This window comes from Amblyomma americanum, chromosome 10 (genome assembly GCF_052857255.1).
Source record: "Amblyomma americanum isolate KBUSLIRL-KWMA chromosome 10, ASM5285725v1, whole genome shotgun sequence".
Taxonomy (NCBI): Eukaryota; Metazoa; Arthropoda; class Arachnida; order Ixodida; family Ixodidae; genus Amblyomma; species Amblyomma americanum.
The window spans coordinates 83094289-83116675 of record NC_135506.1 but is presented as its reverse complement, the minus strand read 5'-3'; the positions used below and the strand labels follow the sequence as shown (position 1 = coordinate 83116675).

At 46.0% G+C, this 22387-nt stretch overlaps 1 protein-coding gene and 1 pseudogene across 1 annotated transcript in view; one reads left to right on the top strand and one right to left on the bottom strand.

Annotated features, from left to right (window-relative positions):
- The first annotated feature begins 64 nt into the window (after nt 1–64).
- LOC144108472 (synaptobrevin homolog YKT6-like) lies at nt 65–7998 on the top strand (annotated as a pseudogene).
- A 9909-nt stretch (nt 7999–17907) lies between these two features.
- The window catches only part of LOC144106476 (DDB1- and CUL4-associated factor 10-like), a 135290-nt gene continuing 130810 nt past the window's right edge, over nt 17908–22387 (bottom strand). The window contains exon 7 of the mRNA XM_077639292.1: nt 17908–19283. Within this exon, the coding sequence (XP_077495418.1) occupies nt 18549–19283 (735 nt within the window). The 3' untranslated portion in view covers nt 17908–18548. The remainder of the gene's footprint in view (nt 19284–22387) is intronic.

Below are 22387 nucleotides of genomic sequence, written 5' to 3'. Positions count from 1 at the left end.
ATCTCGGAACTTCCTTGCTGTGAGTAGGCTGCTGCGGCAATCGGTGAAAAGCCTTGCGTGTACAATGTATGTTGTGTTCTTGAACAACCAGGCTAGGTCGCCTATTGCTTAGCCTTCTTTCTAACTAGGTAAGAAACGTTATTAATGGCAGATCTCAGTAACAGCAGTAAAATGTGAAGTGGAAGCTTCCCGAGTTTTCTTCCCGCAAGCTCCAATTGGTGGTTCTTCTTTTTCCAAAGAAAAGAACTCAAGAGATAAGCCAGAAAGGTTAAGTTATTCGACATAGCCGTCCTCCGCAAGCATCGAACAAAAAGCGTCGTATTAAAAAGCGCGCATGAAGTGTCCTTGTTTAGTTACTTCCAGTGATCGAGTTGCGTATGCGCCGGGCTGATAAAACCCAATGCGTCAGAATTGGGCGCAGATGTTTCTCGGTGTTTCGGGTCTGAAGTAATGTTTTACATTTCCATTCGCTGGCTAGAGCTAACAATTTACCTTCATCTGTTGCAGTGTTGCGGAATTCTTCAATTTTTCTAGTCAGATCTTGGTGTCGTGAAGCTCGGCAGCGACTCGGACTTCGGTGCGGGAAAACGGTAGGCCTGGCAGTCCATGGCTATATGATGGTTTAATCGGTAATCCGTCTCTTGTGCAGAATGCATGTGCCACGTCTACGTTCGCAGCGACTGGTTAGCCGGTGTTGTCGTCTCAGACGATAAGTACCCAGGCCGTGTCGCGCACACTTTGAAAAACAAGGTAATTGCCAGTTTTTCTAGTGGCCCAGCGCAAATCACGCTTTCGGTTTGTGTGTTCCGATTCTAAGTGCTGGAGGACTTTGACTCCAAAGTTCCTTCGCATGCATGGTCTTCACTAGTTGAGAGGTAAAGCCATTTGACAAGTTTTCGTTCCCCTGTCTAATGTGTTGCGCTTCTGCTTTACTGCATGCCAGTATCAAGGACGGGAGGCATATCTGGCTAAGTACCAGGTAAGGCGTGCTACAGATTTAGAACTCCATCTTTTCGTTATGCTTGCAAGCACTGTGCCTCAGATACCTGTTTTTTTGCGCCCCCCTCCTTCTTATTTTTTGATGGAGCCCTAAGAAGCAGATGAAATGAACACAGTCCAAGCCGACTTCAATGAAACTAAAATAATCTTCGTACGTACGCGCCTGCACCATGTTATTGTAGAGTGACAGTGAGCACGTCACAATTTATTTATGCAGCCCAATACCATGGAAGCTGTTCTGGAGCGCGGCGATAAATTGGACGGCCTTGTGATATAAAATTTCGTTTCTTGCGGAAAAGAACTAGCGCAGTATCTGTCTCATATAACGCTGGACACCTGAACCGCGCCGTAAAAGGAGGAATAAATGAGGGTGTGAAAGAACTAAGGAAGAAAGGTGCGCGTAGTGGAGGGCTCCGAATTAATTTCGACCATGTGGGAATTATTAACGTGCACTTGGGGGGGCGCTACCAGCGCGCGTAGCGAGCGAACGCATGGGACATCGGCTCCGGCGATTTTCGACCGTGGCGGCTGACCAGCGCGTTGGATCCCGACAATTTGGACTTGACAGGACCAGCAAGTCAGCCGGCACGCATGGAGACCACTCCCAACCCGGTGGGCCGATTTGTTGACCTTTTTTAACGTTTTTCCTCCCATCCACCATAGCGCCGCGACGCAGCTTCAAGGCTGAACGCCGACGTTCGGCGGCGGGGAGGCCGCTCCAGGCCAACATGGCAAGCGCAAACCAGCAACGCGGCTACGACCCGGAAGGCTTGGCATGGTCATCTGTGCCGCAGACCAGTCGGGACCAAGCCTGCAACGCTAATGTGATCCGGGCTTTTGAAAAAAGAGCCCAGAAACTCCAAGCCTGCGCGCAAGGGAAGGCCACGTCAGCCCACGGAGGCCACCATGCGCAACCCGACAAGGCATCCGATGAGCGCGCAGCCGGAGGCCCAAGGCAAGTCAAAGCTGCATGGAAACCCAAGTTTCTCTGCAGATTTAGACCAGACGATGTGGTGCTAATCATCAAACCATTGACGGCGACAAGCTTGAAGAACTTACAACACGGTGAGCTCGGCCTAGCCCTCCGACAACGAGTCGGGGAGGCCGAAGCGGACAACTTTCACTTCACAATATCCCCGGACTAAAACCTGATCATCGTGGGCACGTCGAGCATCCACGCGGCAGACAAACTGGTCGGGGACTTTGCGATAAAAATCCAAGAAGGAGCAGACCTCCGTTTGCACGGGCACGTAAAACAGAGCGAAGACAACGTGTTTCACGGAGTCATCACAGTGGCCAATCTGGAAACCACCGAGTCCCTGCGAGGGAAGGTGAAAAACTTTCACGGAGAAAGCACCATCCTGGAGATCCGAAAGTTCGGAACTTCGAACAAAGCCAGAATCACCTTCGAAGGCAAGTACAAGCCCAGAACTGTATTGTACACCGCGCAAGTCATACCGGCAGCAACGTACCGCCGCACCATACCAGCGTGTAATTTGTGCGGCACGGTGGGACATAGGCCAGATACCTGCCCGACACCGATACAGGAAAACTGCGGACTCTGCGGAACGCTAGCCCCGTTTGTGCAGGGGGTGTGGTCCCCTCACGTGTGCAAACCAAAATGTGCGGTGTGTGGCGGCGACCACGCCACGAACTCCAGAGACTGCACGGCGAAATTTCGCACGAACGCGCAGCAACAACCCAGCAATCAGGAGAAAAAGAGGAGGAAACAGAAGAAAAAAAACAAGAAGGGAGGAAGCGGGAATCCCCCGCCCCCTCCACCTAGCAGGGAGTCGACTTCTGATCAACCCAAGCAAAAGAGGACCTGGGCCAGCATAGTCCAGAACGGGAAGCGGCAGGTGAGTGGGACCGCCTCTCCTCTTCCTCCTCCCAAACCTTCCTCTCCACCCACATCCAACCCAGTAGAAACCGAGCTACGAAACCAGATAGCAGCCCTAAAAGCGCAGATCGCGGTGCTAACGAGCAAACTAGAAAGTGCGCTAGCTAAACCCCAGCCACCTCAGCAAGAGGAGGCGATGGAAAGCGACACAGAACCTAGTCTTGAAAATAAACTAGAAGCTATGATGAGAAGGGTCCAGGAATCCATCCCACCATAGTCTCACAACAGATAGCGAAAGCGATGACGGTTCGCAAATACGCTAACACGAGGAGACTCCAGAATCCCCGAGCCTACAGGATGCGTAGGGTGCTGAGCGAGGACGAGGAGGAAGACCACCAGGAGCAATATCCCCTCCAGAATAACAACAATCTCCAGATACAACATGGCGAGACAAACTAAAGAGAGTCCCATAACATTAACGCAGTGGAATAGTCGAGGCTTGAAATCGAGGACTAAGAGAGCGGATCTTAGGATGCACCTGTCTACGTACGAGCATACTCCGGCAGTAGTGGCCGTACAGGAACCTGGCGGGAACGTGAGCCTCACAAACTACAAAACGTTCCAACTCGACCCCCTAACGTGCATCTTTCTGCACAAAAATTTCACTGCAAATTTAGTAGATCTGGAATTACAAACCAGCTTTTCGCACGTGATGGTGACTCTTCTGCCACTGAAAAAAGAGGATTCGCCGCTACACATCCTGAACGTGTACTGCCCACCTAAAGCAAAAAACGTAACCTTCTCCGCACTACTGAGCAGAGCTATCAGTGAAGCAGGACGAGACCCGCTACTAGTAATGGGAGATTTCAACGCACAGAGTCCCTCATGGGGCTATCATCGAGAAAACGTACGAGGACGGAAGCTAGCGGCGGCGGCGTCCGCGTTAGGTCTAACCCTACACACTGACCCGGCGTGCCCCACGCGGATAGGGAACTCGGTGCAGAGGGCACGTGTCCCGACTTAACCTTCACGAAAAACGCGAGGCGAGTGGAGTGGACGAATACGGAGGAAACTCTCGGTAGTGACCACTGCCTGATCACCATAACGATCCGTACGAAACCCCTTACCAGGCCTACGGGGCACACTATGCTGCCGGACTGGACGAAATTTAGAAAGGAATACGAGGTAAGCTCCATCCAGGAGCAGGGTTATCAAGCCTGGACAAAACAGCTGCTGATCAACCTGCGTTCGACGGAGACGCAGGTAAACCTCTCAGAGGCGGTGACGGACGTGGACACCCACCTCCTCCACCTCTGGGCAGCCAGACGCAGCATGGTCAAAAGATGGCGTAGACAGAAGCATAACCGAAAGCTAAGAGCTCGGATCGCGGCAATCACTAAAAAAGCGGCGGAGTACGCGGCGCAACTCGCGGACGCGAACTGGGTAGGTAGGTGCAACGCGGCCGCTAGGCAGATGTCTAGCAAAAACACGTGGCGCCTCTTCCGGGCGCTCATAGATCCCAACCAGACGCGCACCGAGACGCAGAAGCACCTGCAGAGAGCGGTACATGCATTTCAAGGAAATACGGCCCAGCTCGCGCTGAAGCTTCGGGACCAGTACCTGAGCACGACCCAAGGTCCAAGGGGAGAAGCTTACAGATACAGTGGAGCCCAAAATGCTGAGCTGGACGAACCTTTCAAAATATACGAACTCAAGGCCGCTCTAGCGAGGATGAAACGCGGGACCGCGCCAGGAAGGGACGGGATCTCGGTAAAACTCCTAGCCAATCTTCCGGACCGCGCATACGAATCCCTCCTAAAACACTTTAATTCGGTTTGGATGGGCGAAGGTCCAATTCCCACGGAGTGGAAGACGGCGCTGATAACTTTCATCCCCACGGCGGGCAAGGCCATAGATACGGATAACCTAAGACCTATTTCTCTCACCTCGTGCGTGGGCAAACTGACGGAAGCTATGGTCAGAGATAGACTATCTGAGTACCTAGAAAACAAGCGATTCTTCGCCGACTCGATGTACGGCTTCAGGCCAAATAAATCGGCTCAGGACATCCTGCTGCAGCTCAGCAGGGAGGTACTAAACCCGATCGAACATCCGAACGGGGATAAGATAGTGCTGGCCCTAGATCTGAAGGGAGCCTTCGATAATGTGACACACGAGGCGATCCTCACACACCTATCAGAGACTGGATGCGGCAGGAACGCTTTCGAGTACATAAAACGCTTCCTCACGGACAGACAGGCCTACGTGAGGATCCAGAACGCGGAACACGGCCCCTTTCTATTAGGCACGAGAGGGACGCCACAGGGAGCGGTGCTATCCCCCTTGCTATTCAACTTGGCAATGAAGAACCTGCCGGTCCACCTGGAGAAAGTCCCGGGTGTGCAGCACGCGCTGTCCGCGGACGACATCTCCATTTGGGCCACGCAGGGCTCTCTCGGTGAAATGGAGGCCAGCCTGCAGGAGGCGGCCACCGTGGTGAAGGAGTACGCGAAAAGAAGTGGCCTTCATTGCTCCCCTCAAAAATCCGAATTCGTGCGCATTCGCCCCAACAAAAAATGCACAAACAAGATAGAATTGAAACTTGGATCGGAACCGATACCCGAAAGAAAAGAAATTAGAGTCCTAGGCCTTTTCATCCACCAGCGTCGGCTGGCGACGACCACGCTCGACAAACTAAAGAAGGTGGGAGATCAGGTGGGCCGAATGGTCCGCAGAGTCTCGAACAAGAAAGGGGGATTGCGAAGCAAAGACGCCTTGCGGCTGGCGAATGCCTTTGTAACAAGCAGGCTCCTGCACTCGACCCCCTATCTCCACCTCAACAAACACGACCAGAACATCATCGAGGTGATAATACGCAAAATGGCGAAGAAGGCCCTCGACCTCCCGATAACCACATCTAACCTGAGACTCCAAGGTCTGGGTATGACGAACTCCTTCGATGAACTTAGAGAAGCCCACCTCACAGGTCAATACACGCGATTATCGCAAACGCCGTCAGGACGCCGCCTTTTAGCCCGTCTGCACATAGAACACACGACTCTAACCGAGGAGAGAGTAAGACTCTCTCAGGAGTGGCGTTACGCCCTGCACGTAAGACCACTCCCAATTAAGATTTCCAGGGACGACCACGAGGGTAGACGCAAGGCCAGGGCAGAGGCCTTAGCTCACCACTACGGAAGGAAACCCGGGGTATACTACGTGGACGCATCCGGCCCGCACCAAGGCGGGTGGTACACGGCGGCAGTGATCCACGAGTCCAAAACGGTGAACGGGCTCACCTTCAAAGCCCGAAGCGTCACTCAAGCAGAGGAAGTCGCCATCGCATTAGCGGCAACACACTCCGATTCCAAGACAATCATAACCGACTCGCGAGGGGCGTGTCGGAACGTCCAACAGGGCTGGGTCCCGTACCTGGCCTACCGGCTACTGCAAAACAGCTCGTACGTAGGAGGTCCATCCCACCGCTTCATGGTCTGGGCTCCGGCCCACTCGGGGCTAGGAGAAAACGAGGCAGCAGATGCAGCCGCCCGCGCGCTCTCTAACCGGGCAACCTCGTCCCGCGCCTCCTCTGAAGAAGTAGCGGAAGCCACGCCGACCTACACTTACAAGGAAATAACGCAATTGTACAAAGATAGACATAAACTGTACCCCCACCCGTGTAAAGGATTAACGAGAGCGGAGGAACGCCTTTTCCTCCGCCTTGTCACGAACACCATGATGTGCCCGGCCTCGCTAAAGCACTTTGACACTGCCTTCTCCGGGGAGTGCCCGCACTGTGGGGAGAGGTCCTCGGACCTCTACCACATGGTGTGGGCGTGCCCCTCCAACCCTGCTTTTACTCCAAACCCAAACCCCACCCGGGAGGACTGGGAGGCGACCCTACTCGCCTGTTGCGACCTGAAAGCCCAAAAGGCGATGGTCGAACGAGCTATGGCGGCAGCGGAAGCCACTGGGGTCCCGTACTAGGGACTCCACCTAGTGATTGTGAGGGGAAGGGCACTAAGCCTGACTCCAGAGCACCCTCCATGTAACTCCCTCTTTTCAGAGGAAATAAACGTTTTTACCACCACGTGCACTTACATCGCACAGCACACGGGCGTATTAGCGTTTAGCCTCCATAAAAACGCAGCCGCCGCGGTCGGGATTGAACCCGGGATCTCCAGATCAGTAGCCGAGCGCCCTAACCACTGAGCCACCGCGGCGGGTCAGGATGACCTTGTGGTAAAATCTGAGGATCTGAGCATGCAGACAAAGACGTTTTACAAGATAGCGAGTGCTAGTTTTACATTACAAGAGCCTCACCATCTTACATGCATATTATTATTTATGAATGAAATTCATAAATCTACCGCTCACTGCAGTGCCACAGGCCCGCTTGCCATATGCTGCATATTTGCTACTAACCATGGTTAAAGATCCATTCTCACTAGCGTTTGGTGTATTGACGGCTCTAGACTATTTCTGTAAATTGATGTACAAGTATTCTTTGAACTTTTACACATTGTGCACAATCTGTGTTTTTCGTCTTGTTTATGAACTTTAGTTTTATCCCTCCCCCTACTGTATATAATACTTTCAGAATGCAGGGTTCATCTATTGAATAAAATTGGTGGTGACATTGCAGCATCAACACTTAAGTAGCGGTGCTTCAAGGACTATAAACACAAAATTTTTGCTTGCATGTTTTATTGTTTTGATGCGTTAGACATTTTTATACGTGGAGGAACCTCATGGTATTCAAGACCACTAAGTAATTTATATTTGAATTTCTTCTTCTATGGCACATTCCACAGCACTATATTGCATGGAGTATACTGATTAGTGTGCTGAGTGCCTGCCCTCTGTTGTGCGAGAGGCTGGCGCCGTCGACAGAGGGTGCTGCATGTCAGGAGAGTGGAGCAAAAGGATAAACAACGGCAAAGCCCCTAGCGGATGTCGACTAAGCAGGCGCCGTCCATCCATTGTCAGTCACAGGGTTGACCGCTATCGCTCGCCTCTCAACTTCAGGCATGTCATTCATGGTGGCTGTTTCCCACAACCTGCCTGCCATTTTGTATCTTATGCACCTACTCGGTGCCATGTTGCTGAAGGTTCCACACATGATAAATGTAAAGGAGCGCAGGGATGACACAGCGTGAAGAGACAAACAGGCTGCGCTTTGTCTCATCACTCCACATTATTGCTCTGTGCTGTTTTACATTGATCTTTGGCGTGAGCCAACCACCCCACTTCACTACTCAAGCATCATCAGCTCCAAAAATGCAAGCATAGCAGTCAAAATTAGGTGCAGCGGTGTTTTCATTAACATGATTAGTTCCGAGTTAAAGATACTAAAATAATTTCGTTTGCATCAAGACATGCTTCTGCCGTGTGTCACCATTCCATAACGGGTCTAAATTATACAAAATTCACCGAATGGAGACAACGGTTCACAATGTGTATTGCAAGCCTTGTTCAGAGCAAGCTACTCAAGCAGGACAAAAATCTTTCTAGATTCAGTAGACGATTTACATCGATGACGGATGCGAGTATGGTGCAGTACTTGAACAGCTTTTTCTAAAAGTTCACATGATAGGTAGACAAAACTAGGGACGGTCCTGCTATACTATGTTACGTGCTATGTAGCAAAAAAAAGAGAAAACCCGCTTGCCCTGGCAGAACTTTTAGGCACCTTGTAAAGAAAACCATGTGCGAATTGCAGTGTTTAATTGGCTACCGATTATGGCAGTGAACGTGAACCCAGTTATGAATGAGTGGTGCCAGTTCGAGCCACCTAACAGTAATGACGCCCTTTTAATAAGCGTGGAACGTAGTTCTTTATGGATTTTGTTCATGTTTTAGCAGGAATGAGATATTTGGGGAAAGCTTAGTTTCGTTCACAAATGTTTTGAACACTGCACTTGCGAAGCTTCAGTGCATGCTTTGAGTATAAAAACAGAAATTTATTTTAGTTTTAAGATTTATTTGTTAAGATTTCCTTTTCCAAAGTACATAAAATACAGAGGAAAGAGAAGTGAGAGCGAGGCATACTGCCAAAGCTACATCACTACATGTAGTCTCTCTCTTAGACATGTTCATTCAGATTACGCCCTCTTACCCTTCCCCAGGCAATCGTTATGAGGGTATTATGGGGGGAGGGGTTAGCATTGTTATCACAAATAATATAAATTTGTTGTAATCTCAGGAAGAAAAGTGAAAAAACAAGGAAGTAGAATGCAAGCGTCAGAACCAAGAGCAAACATAAGCATGATAAATTGGAACAGACAGTACCTGATAATCTATGCGTAATCCTCGCAGATTGAGTGTCCCGAGTGTTGATGAAAAGACCCGCATTCCTTACATTAAAATAGCCAGCGGTAGAAGTTGACCCAGAGCTAATCACTGCGGTCTGGCTAAAGAAAAAGCATGACATTGGTTTTGCGCACAAAACCCCAATCAATCAATCACTCAATGAACGAATACATCAAACTGCCCTGCATCACACATCCTAGATTGTGCATGTGCTCACCGCCGTGAATGCAGCATGTGACGCAGATCCCACTGCTTGTCTGCTCTAGCCGGGTGCGTGTAGCATTGAAAAATCTTATGTTTTTGTGAGACTTGCCTGTATTTTATACCTAAGCAGTTCTTAAATATTTACACAGTCAACAGACTATTCAGCGCTGAGCACGCAACCTGCAGGGGCCTCCTTAGGCAGGCATTGCATTCGTTGCCAATCCGGTGCCCGCACTCAGCACATTAGTCATTATAGTCTAGGCAATGTAACGGCAGCACTGCAGTGGTACGGTGAATAGACAGTGCAAAGTGCGTGGGTCTCCATGTGACCCCAGCGGCGTCGACAGTAGTGGCCTTCTTTCAGGAGTTCTCGATTGCAGCACAGCCAGATACAGATCATATCACCAAGACATTCAAGTGTTTGCGAGATCTCGCGTTTTTTCACCTCACTCACTGTCAGCCCACCTGTTGTGTAACCAAAACAAAAAAATCCCTCTGCTCCTTTCTCGCTAACTCAAATGGTCACCCAGCCGAAAAGGACAACAGCTACCATTTCTAACGTATTAGACGTTTTGCTAAGGAGCGCCCCAGATTTTGTTTCCGAGAAAAAATACTTTCCAGGCTGAGTGATCTTTGTTTACTGCACATCACGTTGAATTTACCGTCGAATAAAACGCCAAATAAAACGAAAACCACTTGCCAATATGCTAAAGCAAGTTTTTCTTCAATTATTCTTGGCCTCCACCTTTTTCTCGACGATTTCGTCCCGGGATGTGCCGAACGGTCTGTTCACATGAACTGGTGCATGTTTAAAAAAAACTGCATGAATTAATTGAATTGCAAACCCCAAGCAAAATCACCACGACTAGTGGTACGTCTCACGTTTCACTCGTTCCTTAAAACGCCTTGGGAAGAGAAAACAGCAGTTATACGTAAGGCGAGGTCGTCGGGAAAATCAGAACATTGGTCAGCGCTAAGAGCCGAGGTTAGTGCTTATAAATATTTTTAAAAGATGCCAAATAACATTTATTTACTTCCGCACTGCCATCTTTTCTTTTAACTAATAATAAAAAATTCTGGAACGTTGTTAATGGGTCAGATCAGCCGTCAATCTCTCTGCTGGATTCTCAGTCAAATCCCATCCTTAGCAGTGACAGTGCTAATGTAATTATTTACCCATTTCCTAATGCATTTTCTGTCTCTTTTAGCGCATCACTACCAGACTATACTTAAAATATCATACTTCCAATGGATCCCGTTAGTTTTGACTTTGAAAGAATAATAAGCATCATAGATCGTTTAAAGTTATCCTCTTCATCTGGTCTCAATAATATCAGCACTAAAATTTAAAAAAAAACCCTAACACATATTCTTCCATCATAGTATCGAAAATATTGGAGCTATTCCTTCAAAGTTGTGACCTTTCAGACGACTGGGAATTGTTTAAGGTGGTTCCACTTCATAAATTAGGCAACAAGCACCTATTCCTCACCTATCGGCCAGTATCACTTACCTGCATTCTTAGCAAGATAAGGGAACATGTCATCTTGTCATGCCTAGCGAACTTTCTTGAGTCACAATCCTTTTTCACTCGTGCCCAGCATGGTTTTAGAAAGCGCTTTTTTGTGAAATACCGCTAATAAATTTTACAAATGATATTCGATAAAGTACCCCAGTAACGCTTACTGACAAAACTTTCCAGGTGAAATTTGCACCCCTACATAATGAAGTGGCTTGAAGCCATCCTATCTAATCGCTCCCAATTTGTTTCTGTTAACAATAAAAACTCTCATTCTCTTCCGGTAATGTCAGGTGTTCCTCAGGGATCTGTACTCCGCCCGCTACTTTTCCTAATATACGCTAATGATTTTCCATCACAATTCACCTCTAATATACGCATGTTTGTTGACGACTGTGTAATTTATCGTGCAGTTACTAAACCCGCTAACCAAGCATTTCTTCAAAGTAATCTTAATGCTGTCCGGAACTTTTGTAATCAATGGCTAATAGAACTCAACCCTCATAAGTGCAAGCTTTATCTGTCCACCGCCGTCATAATCCTCTTATTCGTTCCTGCGTAATCTTTGATGTGTCCATAAACCAGTGAAGTCCTACGAATATTTAGGCGTATCACTTTCTAGTGATCCTTCCTGGAGTTTGCATGTCCACTAACAAAATATCATTTGCTACCAGAACGTGAGGATTCTTAAAGCGACATCTTCATCCCGCTCGTCAACATGTAAAGTTACTAGCATATAAATCGTTCGTTAGGTCAAACTTGGAATTCGCATCACCAGTCTGGAATCCCCATCAAGCTTATCTCAATAATTCTCTTGAGTCCGAGAAAAATCGCGCAGCCAGGTTTATTCACGTATCCTAGGCTTAAGACATAAGCGTTTCCGCCTTGAAAATGGTATCCGGTTTACCGCCCTCATCATTCCGTCGTCGCACTTACAGCCTCTGTTTATTTCATAAAATCTTCATTAGCCCTATGCGCACAACTCCTTATATTCTCCCTCCCCCAGCACGCATTTCAGTACGCACCAGTCATCATTTTCATTCGTCTCGTCGACTCTCGCGCACTCCCACCTCCGCCAATTCCTTCTTTTTCCGCACAGCTGCTGACTGGAACGGCCTTCCAGGCGACATTGCTACCAGGACCTGTTCATTCAACTTCATTGAAAAGGTAAAAAATTATGTACAATTGTAAGAATGCTTTTTTTATTCAGTTCCCACCCCTTATGTAATACCCCAGTCAAGGCGCCTTTAAGGAAATAAAGTGAAATGAATGAAAAGAAATGAAAGCACATATCACTTCTATCATCGCGTCTGCTAATACAATGCTTGAATGTCTAAAACGAAATTTTTCCTTTTCCCCGACACCTGCTAAACATCTTCTGTACCAATCGCTTGTTCGCTCCAAATTAGAATATGCTAACTGAGTATGGGACCCTTTCACTACCTCTCTTATCGAGGCCATAGAAGCCGTACAGAACAGAGCAGCACGTTTCATCTTCCGTAACTGCGATAGTTCGTCCAGCGTCACAGAAATGAAAAACACATTGTCACTAACCCCCTTTCCCCGCGCAGAAAAATATCACGCCTGTGTTTGTTTTTTTTTAAATTTACCACATGAATTCTGCTCTTAAAGATACATTACTCACGCCACCAACATATGTTTCATCCCGCTTATATCACCCATGCAAAATTGGCGTTACACACTGCCGTAAAAAATCCTGCATGAATGCATTCATTCCAAAAACATCGTTGAACTGGAACCAATTACCAGGGGATATTGCACTTTCCAATGAGTTTAATGAATTTAAGAAGAAGTTATCAACACAATATTGCTTACTGTAGCTGTGGTTTCATTTCTTTTGCCTCGTAATCATGCGAATTCTTGTATATTTTCCCCCGGTGTTCCTGCAAATATATTTGTACTAATGGTGGCGTTTTCCAATTTGTATCGCTTCCTTTTGAGTGATTGAGCGTTTCTTGTTAATTGTGTCATGTTTAACTCACTTCATGTTTCAAGTTTTCGAATTATGTATATTTTCCGGTATTTTTAAAAACTTTTTACACTGTATGCGTTGTCTCCTGTAACAGTTATTTATTTGTGTGTACCACTCCCCTCAACAATGCCTTGTGGGATATGAAGGTATCTGAAAAAAAATATAAACGAAAGGATTTCTTCGGTTTATGCAGCTGGCATGCAGTGCAACGCAAGTTACCAACTCTGCTTGCATACAAACAGGAAACCTATATAAGCAAGTTCAAAAGCGGGCTACTTCGGTGCCATCGCTTCCTTCGCCATTGGTGGGGTCAAGCGCCCCAATGTGTAATCCCAGCCGTGCGAGTTTACTGTAATGGCAGCCACGACGGCTAAGACTCAACTGTTTAAGACTGCATCGTTTGCTCGCATCTATGTTTGGTAAAAGCTAAAATCGAGCTTTCAGCTGTACATTAACTATGAGATGCATGACAGTTCATCAATAAAGTCTGATATATCACCAGTCTGAGCTATCGCAGTCCGGAAAATTGTTTGGCTACTGCACCTCTCAAAGGGAATTAGTGTGCACATTCTAGGCAAATGTTGTAGCCCATTTTTCTGAAAATGAAAAGAACCTTGCTACCTATATAAATTAGCTTGATACAATCTGAAAGCTACATATTTGCATTAGTTCTGATCTGCAGTGTTATCCGCCATCTTATAAAGTTAGTGGCTGTTCATCCTCATAAGAGCCCAGATAACTGTTTGAAAGTCTGCATACATTGCCTTGCTGAAACCCTGTGGCCCAAGATGCCAGTAATGTGTGATTTAAGATGCACGAGATTTCTTGGATGCGACTTGTTCTAGCTTGGCTACCCGCTGTACAATTTTCAGTCTATCAATAGCTGTCAAGTGAAATGTACACAGTGTATGCTGTAATGCAAGGTTTACCATAAATATTTTTGATGTAAAAGCTATCATAGCTTTTTTTGCAATCCTGTAGAAAGCCCTTAAGTGCTGAGGTCAAGCAATAAGAGCCTGGCCAACAAATGCCCAACAGAGCTCCTTTTTCCAGTATTGATAAAGGCGTTTTCTCTTCATAAGGTCTCGAATGCAGACTTGTGTAGCTTCCAGTGCACTTCTCAGTGTGGTGTGTATTCCACTGCATCAGGACGCTCAGTGCCAGGCTTGCCTGCTGAAAGTAAGTATTGATATATATCCTACTCATTCAACATCTATCTTACTGATACACTCAATTTGACACACACTTCATAGTCTCGCTTTCTTTTTTCTTCCTTGGACTGGTTTCTTGCAGCAGGTGGTGCATAATCCATGTTTTGTAATGAACTGATATTAAAGAATGTGAAAACTGGTTCCTAGTATTCTACGTGGTTAGCATAGATTTTAATTGCATTGGAACTACTGGTTCTGGTAAGATGGTCTCAGTACACAGAGTACAAAGTTATCATATCAGGCAACACTTCATAGTTTTTGGTTTGGTGTCAAAAACTTTCTTCTGGACGCTCTTGGCTCAGCCGTGCTTTGCCAGCAAATATGTACATTTCTTCCACAATAGGCTCCGGTCTCCCATCTTGCCAGAACGCACGTGTGCGTTTTGGCGAGGTGTCTTGGAACGGAGGCCAAGGCACCTGTGGATGCCAAAATCCGCAGTCAAAGTTGAAGCACATTCAAGGTGTGCACGCAGCAACACGGAAGTGTGAAAAGCGGAGCTGTGAATGCATGCTGCACTCTTGGCAGTAGGAATATTTGATACTAATGCAAAGAGCATTTTGTTGCATTGAAAATGATTTATGTCATTAAGGTACAGGAATTAAAGTGTGTGTGTGGCTGTTGCAAGTAAAGAGTTGCTTTGCTTTTTCTGTGTCGAAATTCTATAAAGGCCATATTTACCTTTCCATTACAAACGACTTGCATTCATAAGGAAGCTTGGTTTTGTGCAACTTCAACGTTCACATTATAACGTTGCTCCAGGTTTGCATTCTTTATATGAGTGGCTGCAGTTCCGAGCCGTTTAATAAATGGCAAGCCCAAATGACAATTTTTAATCTGCAAAGTTATTGCTTCTCCCACATTCTGAAGTTGTAACTGACAATAACAGCATTGTTTATGCTTGGCACAAACTGTTTGCACATCGGCATTTGGGCAACTGTTTGGACAGCAATATATACAGATGTTCCCTAGTGATATTTTACCAGCACGGCTCATAGCCTGACTGTTCAGCTAGTCGTGCTGCGGTGACTCACCCTGCTCAGACTCCTTAAGATTCCTTTCCCTGCAGTGTCCTCCTGTCTCGGTACCTTACTGAACAAGAGAGGGCACCAGCGTTGCTGCGATACTAGCACCAACAGACATTGTCATGTCCGCATCGCCATTAAGCACCAACAATATGTGTGATGATGACGTAGATTACATTGGGACTAGAGGTGAGAAATAAGAAAAATGTGTCCCGGCCCGCAGCATAAGTATAAAGGCGTGATTGTAATAGGAGTGGCAGCTCTTTTCAGAATCAGGAACACGTCGCGTGCAGACATTTTGGCGCGACGCCCTGCTCCCTGCTAGCAAAGCGAGGCCTCGTGGGAACATGTCCCAGACCTCATCACATCCGGCCTCGGAGTTTTAGAGTGCCCACTAAAATGTACTGTACTTCAATTACGCCTTTTTTTGGGCTGCCTAGGTATTTGAAGAAAAAAAGCCAGACACAAAAGTACCAATTGTTGCCCTCTTCAGTGCCATGTCCTTACTATGCAAAAAATACTTGGCGAGCAGTAGCTACAGTGTGGTCTATTGGAAGTGGAGAGTGGAACAGTTGGACAAAGCAATGAGAAAGATGCATTTCGTGTTAATTGTGGCAGTGCTATCCTTAAGAAGGTATTGCTACACACTACTGTCATCCAGCCCAAACCTACTGTAGCCCAATACCTTGAAATGCTTCAGGACCAACACATTGCAGATTAGCCGCGGTCTACAGTAAATGTGGTGCCATTGCATACAGGTGGCACTAAGTGACTAGTGTTAAACAGAAGAACAATAAACGGTTGTTCTGTGTAGTGTAAATTTGCCTTTTAAAAGGATTCAAGAACATTTATTTTTAGTGCAAGACACGATTTGTGCTCAACTTGAGAAGTTGGCATTAAACGGATGACTTTCTAAATAAAAGTGATTTTGGGTACTTTGTGTAATAACCTTTTTGTAGGGGGCATTCATCTACACTACACCACGCCTCACTTCTAGTACGCTGCCTGTTATGGTTGTTGAAACGCTGTACCTGCCTCTGCTAATGGCTTCGACCAGCTCTGTGCTATCTTTGGCTTCTCTAACTGCTTTCAAGCACCCGCTCTTGCTTTAAGCCTCAGCTAACACTGTGAATAGATAGAATTGTAAATGTTAAGTGGAGCAAGGCAGGACCTTGCTTCTACAGGGTCACACAAAGTTCATTTGATTCAATGTGAGGAACCTCATAGGAACACTATGGGGTGTGACCACGAATCAATACATATCACAGAAAGCCAAACTCACACGGTATCCAGACACATTTGTAGGGAGCAGTCTTCAGAAGCACGACACTTTGCTGCTTCTCAAAGCAGCAGGCTGTTGCCATACATGGGAAATTGCATTCACTTGCATGTAAAACAGTGGAGACGTCAGAACTTCAGACTGGGTAAGAAAAGGCACAAGCACTAGTCTCCAATGTCTGTCAAGGTCTGGAGAGCACTCTCTGAAAATGATATGATGCTCAAACAAGGTTGGTGATGCCATAAGAATATTCCTGACAAACACCAGAAGGAGAGCAAGAGGTGCAAACAGTAGCAGGTTGTAGGCATTCACCGTGTGTTGATTGTTGCGCAGGTGCATGCTAAATAGCATAAGTGGCTCACGTGCCTGGTACATTTTTCAGACCTGCAAGACCAATCAGCGCTGCATCATTCTCTGAAGGCAAGCTCAAGCTCGTAGATTTGTATGTGTAGATATATACAAGTTTTGTCAAGGCTGTTGTGCCTCCTGCTGGACACCAGGCACTACTCATTGTGCAACTTGGCCTTGTGTTGAGAGGCCATTACAAGATAGTTGTTGTAGCTAAGTGGACAAATAAGCACTAAAAATGGGATAGCCAGTGCATTGCAGAATCTGTACAGACAATAGATGCGTGTTTATTGTACATGCGCTTCTGTACAGCCCAAAAATTCTTCTTTACATGTAAACCTGACAGAAGCGGGTTAAGTGTCGGGCTAAGCAAGTCCATCCCGACTCAGTGCTAGCAGGTCTAGCCTAATAAAAGTGCAACAGTGCCAAGCTTTAAAAAAGAGGCAGTGCGAATGCGCAAAGTAGATCTCGAAAATCTCTGGTGCACTGCTGCTAAATTTGAGGCAGGTCAGTGCAAGCAGGCCAGATAAAATCAAGTGTGACAGTTACAGTTAATTCCCGTCCCTCAAAAGCAATTTTCACTACATACGGCGCCCTCTGGGGAGTGGCGAGGATTTGAATGCTACTTAATGAAAATAAATGGACCTGGGCGACACAGGCGCGATCTGGCTCCACTAGGAGCCAGCTGCACCCGCAAAGTGGCACGTGAGTATGCTCGACAGCTGCTGCCGTCTGTCGCATGCACCTGCCACTAACATGAACTACGCATCCACAGAAGGAGCACGCGGTTTCATTTTCAACAAGTGGAACTGGAGGAGAAGAGCCACACATGCACAGAGCTGCCATATGAAAAAGGCGGGTTAGCAGATATGAGAGGCACCGGTATTATTTTCGAGGCAGCCATCCCGCCAGCTGCCCCATTGGTAGGACCTTTGCATGTTAGGGACCACTCTGATAGAAGTTTGATTTCTAAAAATATTTACGAAAATTCAAGTCAACAGTGGCATACACTTTTTGCCCACGTAGGCCAAACTTGTAAATTGCACCATTCGCCAAATGAACACAAAACTGGCGTGGTTATTGTTGGTGGCATACCAAGCCCACCAGCCAACTTTGTTATCCAAGAGCTTCATGGCCAGTTGAAGTGTTTTAAAAAGAATAGTTACATGCAATCAGCAGCTGTAAAGTGCACACTATGCTGATGCCACTTTTGCGCATGGTTCAGCTATGCAAAATTGGCGCCCGCAATTGTGGCAATAATGATGCAAATAGCCTAAACCAATTTACATCATGTTTGTCTCCTAGGACCCCTACTCAGTTTCACTACACTAAATACCTTTGTCTGCGTCTGCAGTGATACCTCCGAATAAAATGCGAAAGCATGAACTTCCAAAACGCAATTTAAATTTGCTGCTTTGCCAGTGTAGCACATAAAACACAAGGATGGCACCGCACACTTTTAAACTCGCCGCCATCTTTATTACAAGCCATCAAGCACTAGGAAAAACAGCTGGCACTGCAGGCAGTTATGTCATGGACTATAGAAGGTACTTGAAGTTCACTCCCCCAGCACCAGTACAAAACCATTTCTTGCTTTTGCCCTCGCCTTCTGCTAACCAAAATGCTCAACCTATTAACATTCACATATGGCCAAAAAAAAATTTCAGCCTGACGACACATCTTGGCCCGCATTGTCAAGTTGTTGGGGTTGCTTTTTCATGATGTACCACCTCCAACACTGGGCCTAAAAGTCCATGAATTGTTGGGACTCCATGGGCAGTAAGGCAAAATGTGCATCTTTGCATTCATGGTCCATTAAACTCACAACACAGGCTGGTGGAAGCACACCTGTCCACTCAGGCAGCCAGAGGCCAGCAGAAAATGGGTTGGTGAGAAATTGGTGCTCACAACGTAGTTGGAGTGGCTCACATTGGTCAGCACGGGGACCAGTGGCCGAGGAGGCAACGTGGGCGCACAGTCACTGAGTTCCCGTAAGTCTGCGTCAAAAGCTAATAGGCGCACCCCCCGCTGTAGTGGCGAGCACACGAGTCTTCCGTCGGTGCTGAAGCACAGCTGCTCGGTCCAGACCATCCCACAATTGGGCTCCTGGCTGTAATAAAGCAGCCGTGGCTGTGCGGCCTTGCACCGGACACCTTTAGATTTGCCCGGCCAGCCTAATGGCTGCAGGCCCATAAAAGGTGGTTCAATAGGACGCAGCCTCACAGCATCCTCTACAGCACCTTCAGTCAGTACTGGTCCATGGGGGCCACCCTGCGCCAGGTGGAAAATGCGGGAATCGGAAAGATCTGTGGGTTCCTCATGAATGAAGACCGATGGTGTCCACAGGCGCTCCAAGGGGTTAGTCCAATGGGACGCAGACGCTGGTTGCTGGGGTTCCCGCTGAGGCGGTCCCTCGATGTGCAGCTCATCGTCAAGCTCAGAGTCCGTGCTGGGCCAGACCTGTCCCTCGTACGAGCTACTCTGAGCATTACTGTGGCTGGTACTGCTGTTGCCCTCGGTCATTGGTGGTTCTTGAATGTCATGTACATAGGTCCACTGTGCGCAACAGAAATGAAATAAGCTCACATGAGGTTGAACATAACAAGACAGTGCAAACCTGTTTAGCTCAACAAGAGTCCCGAACTTTTTTTTATGCTGAAGTACGCAGGCACTGTTAGTAAAGCAGGTTGGGGACAAAGCACATTTAGCAGGTGCGCAGGGAAACTATGAGTAAAGCCATCGACTTTTATTTGGGGGCAGAAAGCTTCGCATCTGACCTATTTAATTGTCCAATAGTTCCAGAAAAAGTGCATTGACAACATTTAAAGGACTAGACACCAAGTTTTTTTCTTGCATGCCATCTTTCAAATGACGCAATAGACGGTAAATAGATGATTTGCCTGTGATAATTACCGATCACTGGTAAATAATATATGATTCAATTTCTTCTTGACGCTGTTTCGGTTTCATCAACCAGACTGTGGCTCTTACGTGTAGTTGATCTTTAGGCCACGTCAGGCATGAAATCTGTAATACAACTGCTGATGCTTCGTTTTTTGTAATTTCAGCTCTTGAATCAGGCTGGTTTATAAGTGCTGTAGCGAATAACAACTACACATCAGTGTGTATAGTGCAAATTTTTTTGTGTCTCATGTCACCTAAAGGCAACCTACACAGTCACAATCATCGTTCTGTTCATGAAACCGAAACAGCACGGAAGAAGCAATTTAATTCTAATTATTTAGCGGTACTAGATGAATAACACGCAGTGATTCAAATGTCTAATGCATCATTTGAACGAAGACATGCAACTACAATTAGGTGCCCAAGGTCCTTTAAAGGGCCTTCCTCAAATGTGGACATAACCATTTCATAGTACTCGAAAAATAAGCTGGCACAATGGTAAATGCATGCTGGCAAGAGTGAGAGACTTAAACCCGAGGTGGCCCCAGTAGCTGCCTGCATGCATACAGTGCCTGCATGCATACAGAAAGCACAAATGCCGTGCCACTAACAGTAGTCACCATGAAAAAAATGATTGTTTTTGATAAGTCTCAGACAGAAATTTTTCCTGCAAACAATGGGTAAAAAATGCAATATTCATGAAAATGGCGGCAATAGAATGTGCTTTCTGAAGAAATTTATTTCAAAACGAATACTTGTCAATATTGCAAGAAGAATCAGCAAACACACAATAAGTTAAAAATAAAAAAACCATTAACAAGGTATTATTTTTTTGAATAAAAATAATAACACAATCACAAACGCACAAATTGTTTCAAATTTATTTTGAACTAGGCACTAAAGTTTTTAAATTATAGCTCACAAACTTTCTAAAGTAGAAATTTTTCCTGACAGTGAAAAAAGGCACTTTCAGTGCCCTTGATATAAATTTTTCACTCCGAGCAAAAAATTCCAAAGTAAAACGAAATGTATCAAATAACGGCTTCATAAATGTATTTTACGACATTATCAGTCTGAGCTAAAAACCTCTCTAAAGAAGCAAAAAATGGCACAAACAAACAAAATATATCTGGCACATGGTTTGAGAGGATGTACCAACATAAAAATAAAGTTAACACCGTGAAATCTCATTAGAGCAGAAACTGTAGAAGCTTGGGCAAATTGGCGTGACATTTATTTTCAGCAACGCAAGGGGGAAAAGGACAAAACAAGAGCACAGACACAGAGCGGCGTGTCTGTGCACTTGTCTTGTGCTTTGTCCCTTGCTCTGCTGAAGAACAACTAATTATGGCAAATAGGCAAAAATCAATAAATTTCAATATAGACGAAATGTGTCATAGCAATTTTGACAAGAAGCCTTGCTGGAGCAACAAAACTTAAACCGGCAAAACAGCGGATTATGAAAGAGACCTTTTCTGAAGCATTAGAACCGTTTTGAAGTCGCTTGCAGGATTGCGGAGGCCGCAAAAAACCTAGCAGAAAACACCAGTTACGCTGGCTTCTTCGCAAAGCACCACGGCAAGCAGCGGCGACGACAGGTCAAACGCCAAATGAGTGCTTCCTTGTATTACAGCGGCATCGAATAAAATATGGGAGGTTAGAGCGAAAGCTACCGCCATTTTCACCACTTCCTCTCTGTGAGCACAGAAGACGTGAGCAGAAACGGCTGCTGGAAAGATACATCAACACACCATGTCACTAATTGTGGGGCACTATCTACAGGTTTGAGAGATGAAAACGGATACCGACCGCCTGGCTACCAGCTGTTCTCGTCACTTTTTCTTCTGTGGCGCTGTTGGCTAATGTGATCTAATGCGTAAACCATGCTGCTAACGGCCACTAGTCACCGATGTAATGGGGCAAAGCCTGCTCCTTGCCGTCCGAGCGTGCACAACTTGGCACTCTGCAGTTTAATATATGCGCTTTATTTCAAACCGCGTTTGGTATGTAAAGTAAGAAATGAATGTGCTTGTTGAAAGCATTTATAACAGTTCAATATAGCCAATAAGTTTTCATATCTGTGATTGTTCTATCTATGTTTAATTTATCTATTTATTTATTATTTATTCATTTATACATTCATTCATTTCAGTACCCCCAGGGCCAGGGGGCATTACAGAGGGCAGTCGGGTACAATGGACAAAATAATAAAAAATGAACAGCAGTCACTATTATATAAAATGTGAACAAAATTATGGCTCGCCCAATTGAATAGGTTACAGCAATGCAATGAAACAAATTAACAGCTATTAGCACAAAATTAGGAGCAAAGAATAAAAGCAGACAAGTATGTCACGCAAAAAACCATAAAGAGAAATTTTTTCGACCAGACAGGAAATAACTATTGCTCAAATGTACTGTGATGCAAGTAAACAACAGAATTTGTGAAAATGAAAAAAAGAAACAAGGTTTGTTTAAAACCCCAGATGGTATGAAAAAGAATAAACAAATGGCAGTGTGCAAAAATTTCATGTAGTATGTTACCATCAGGTCAATAAAAGTAGATTTAAACACAGAAAGGTCACATATTTCGACGACCAATTGGGGAAGGTATCTTTACTGTGCCAATGTGCTAGGGATGAATGAGTTATAAAAGTGATTTGTTTGGCATTTAAGAATACCAACTTTATTACGATGATTGATCTGAGCTGAAAGATAGCAAGGTGGTGTTTTAAATTTTCTCTTAAGGATGAGGT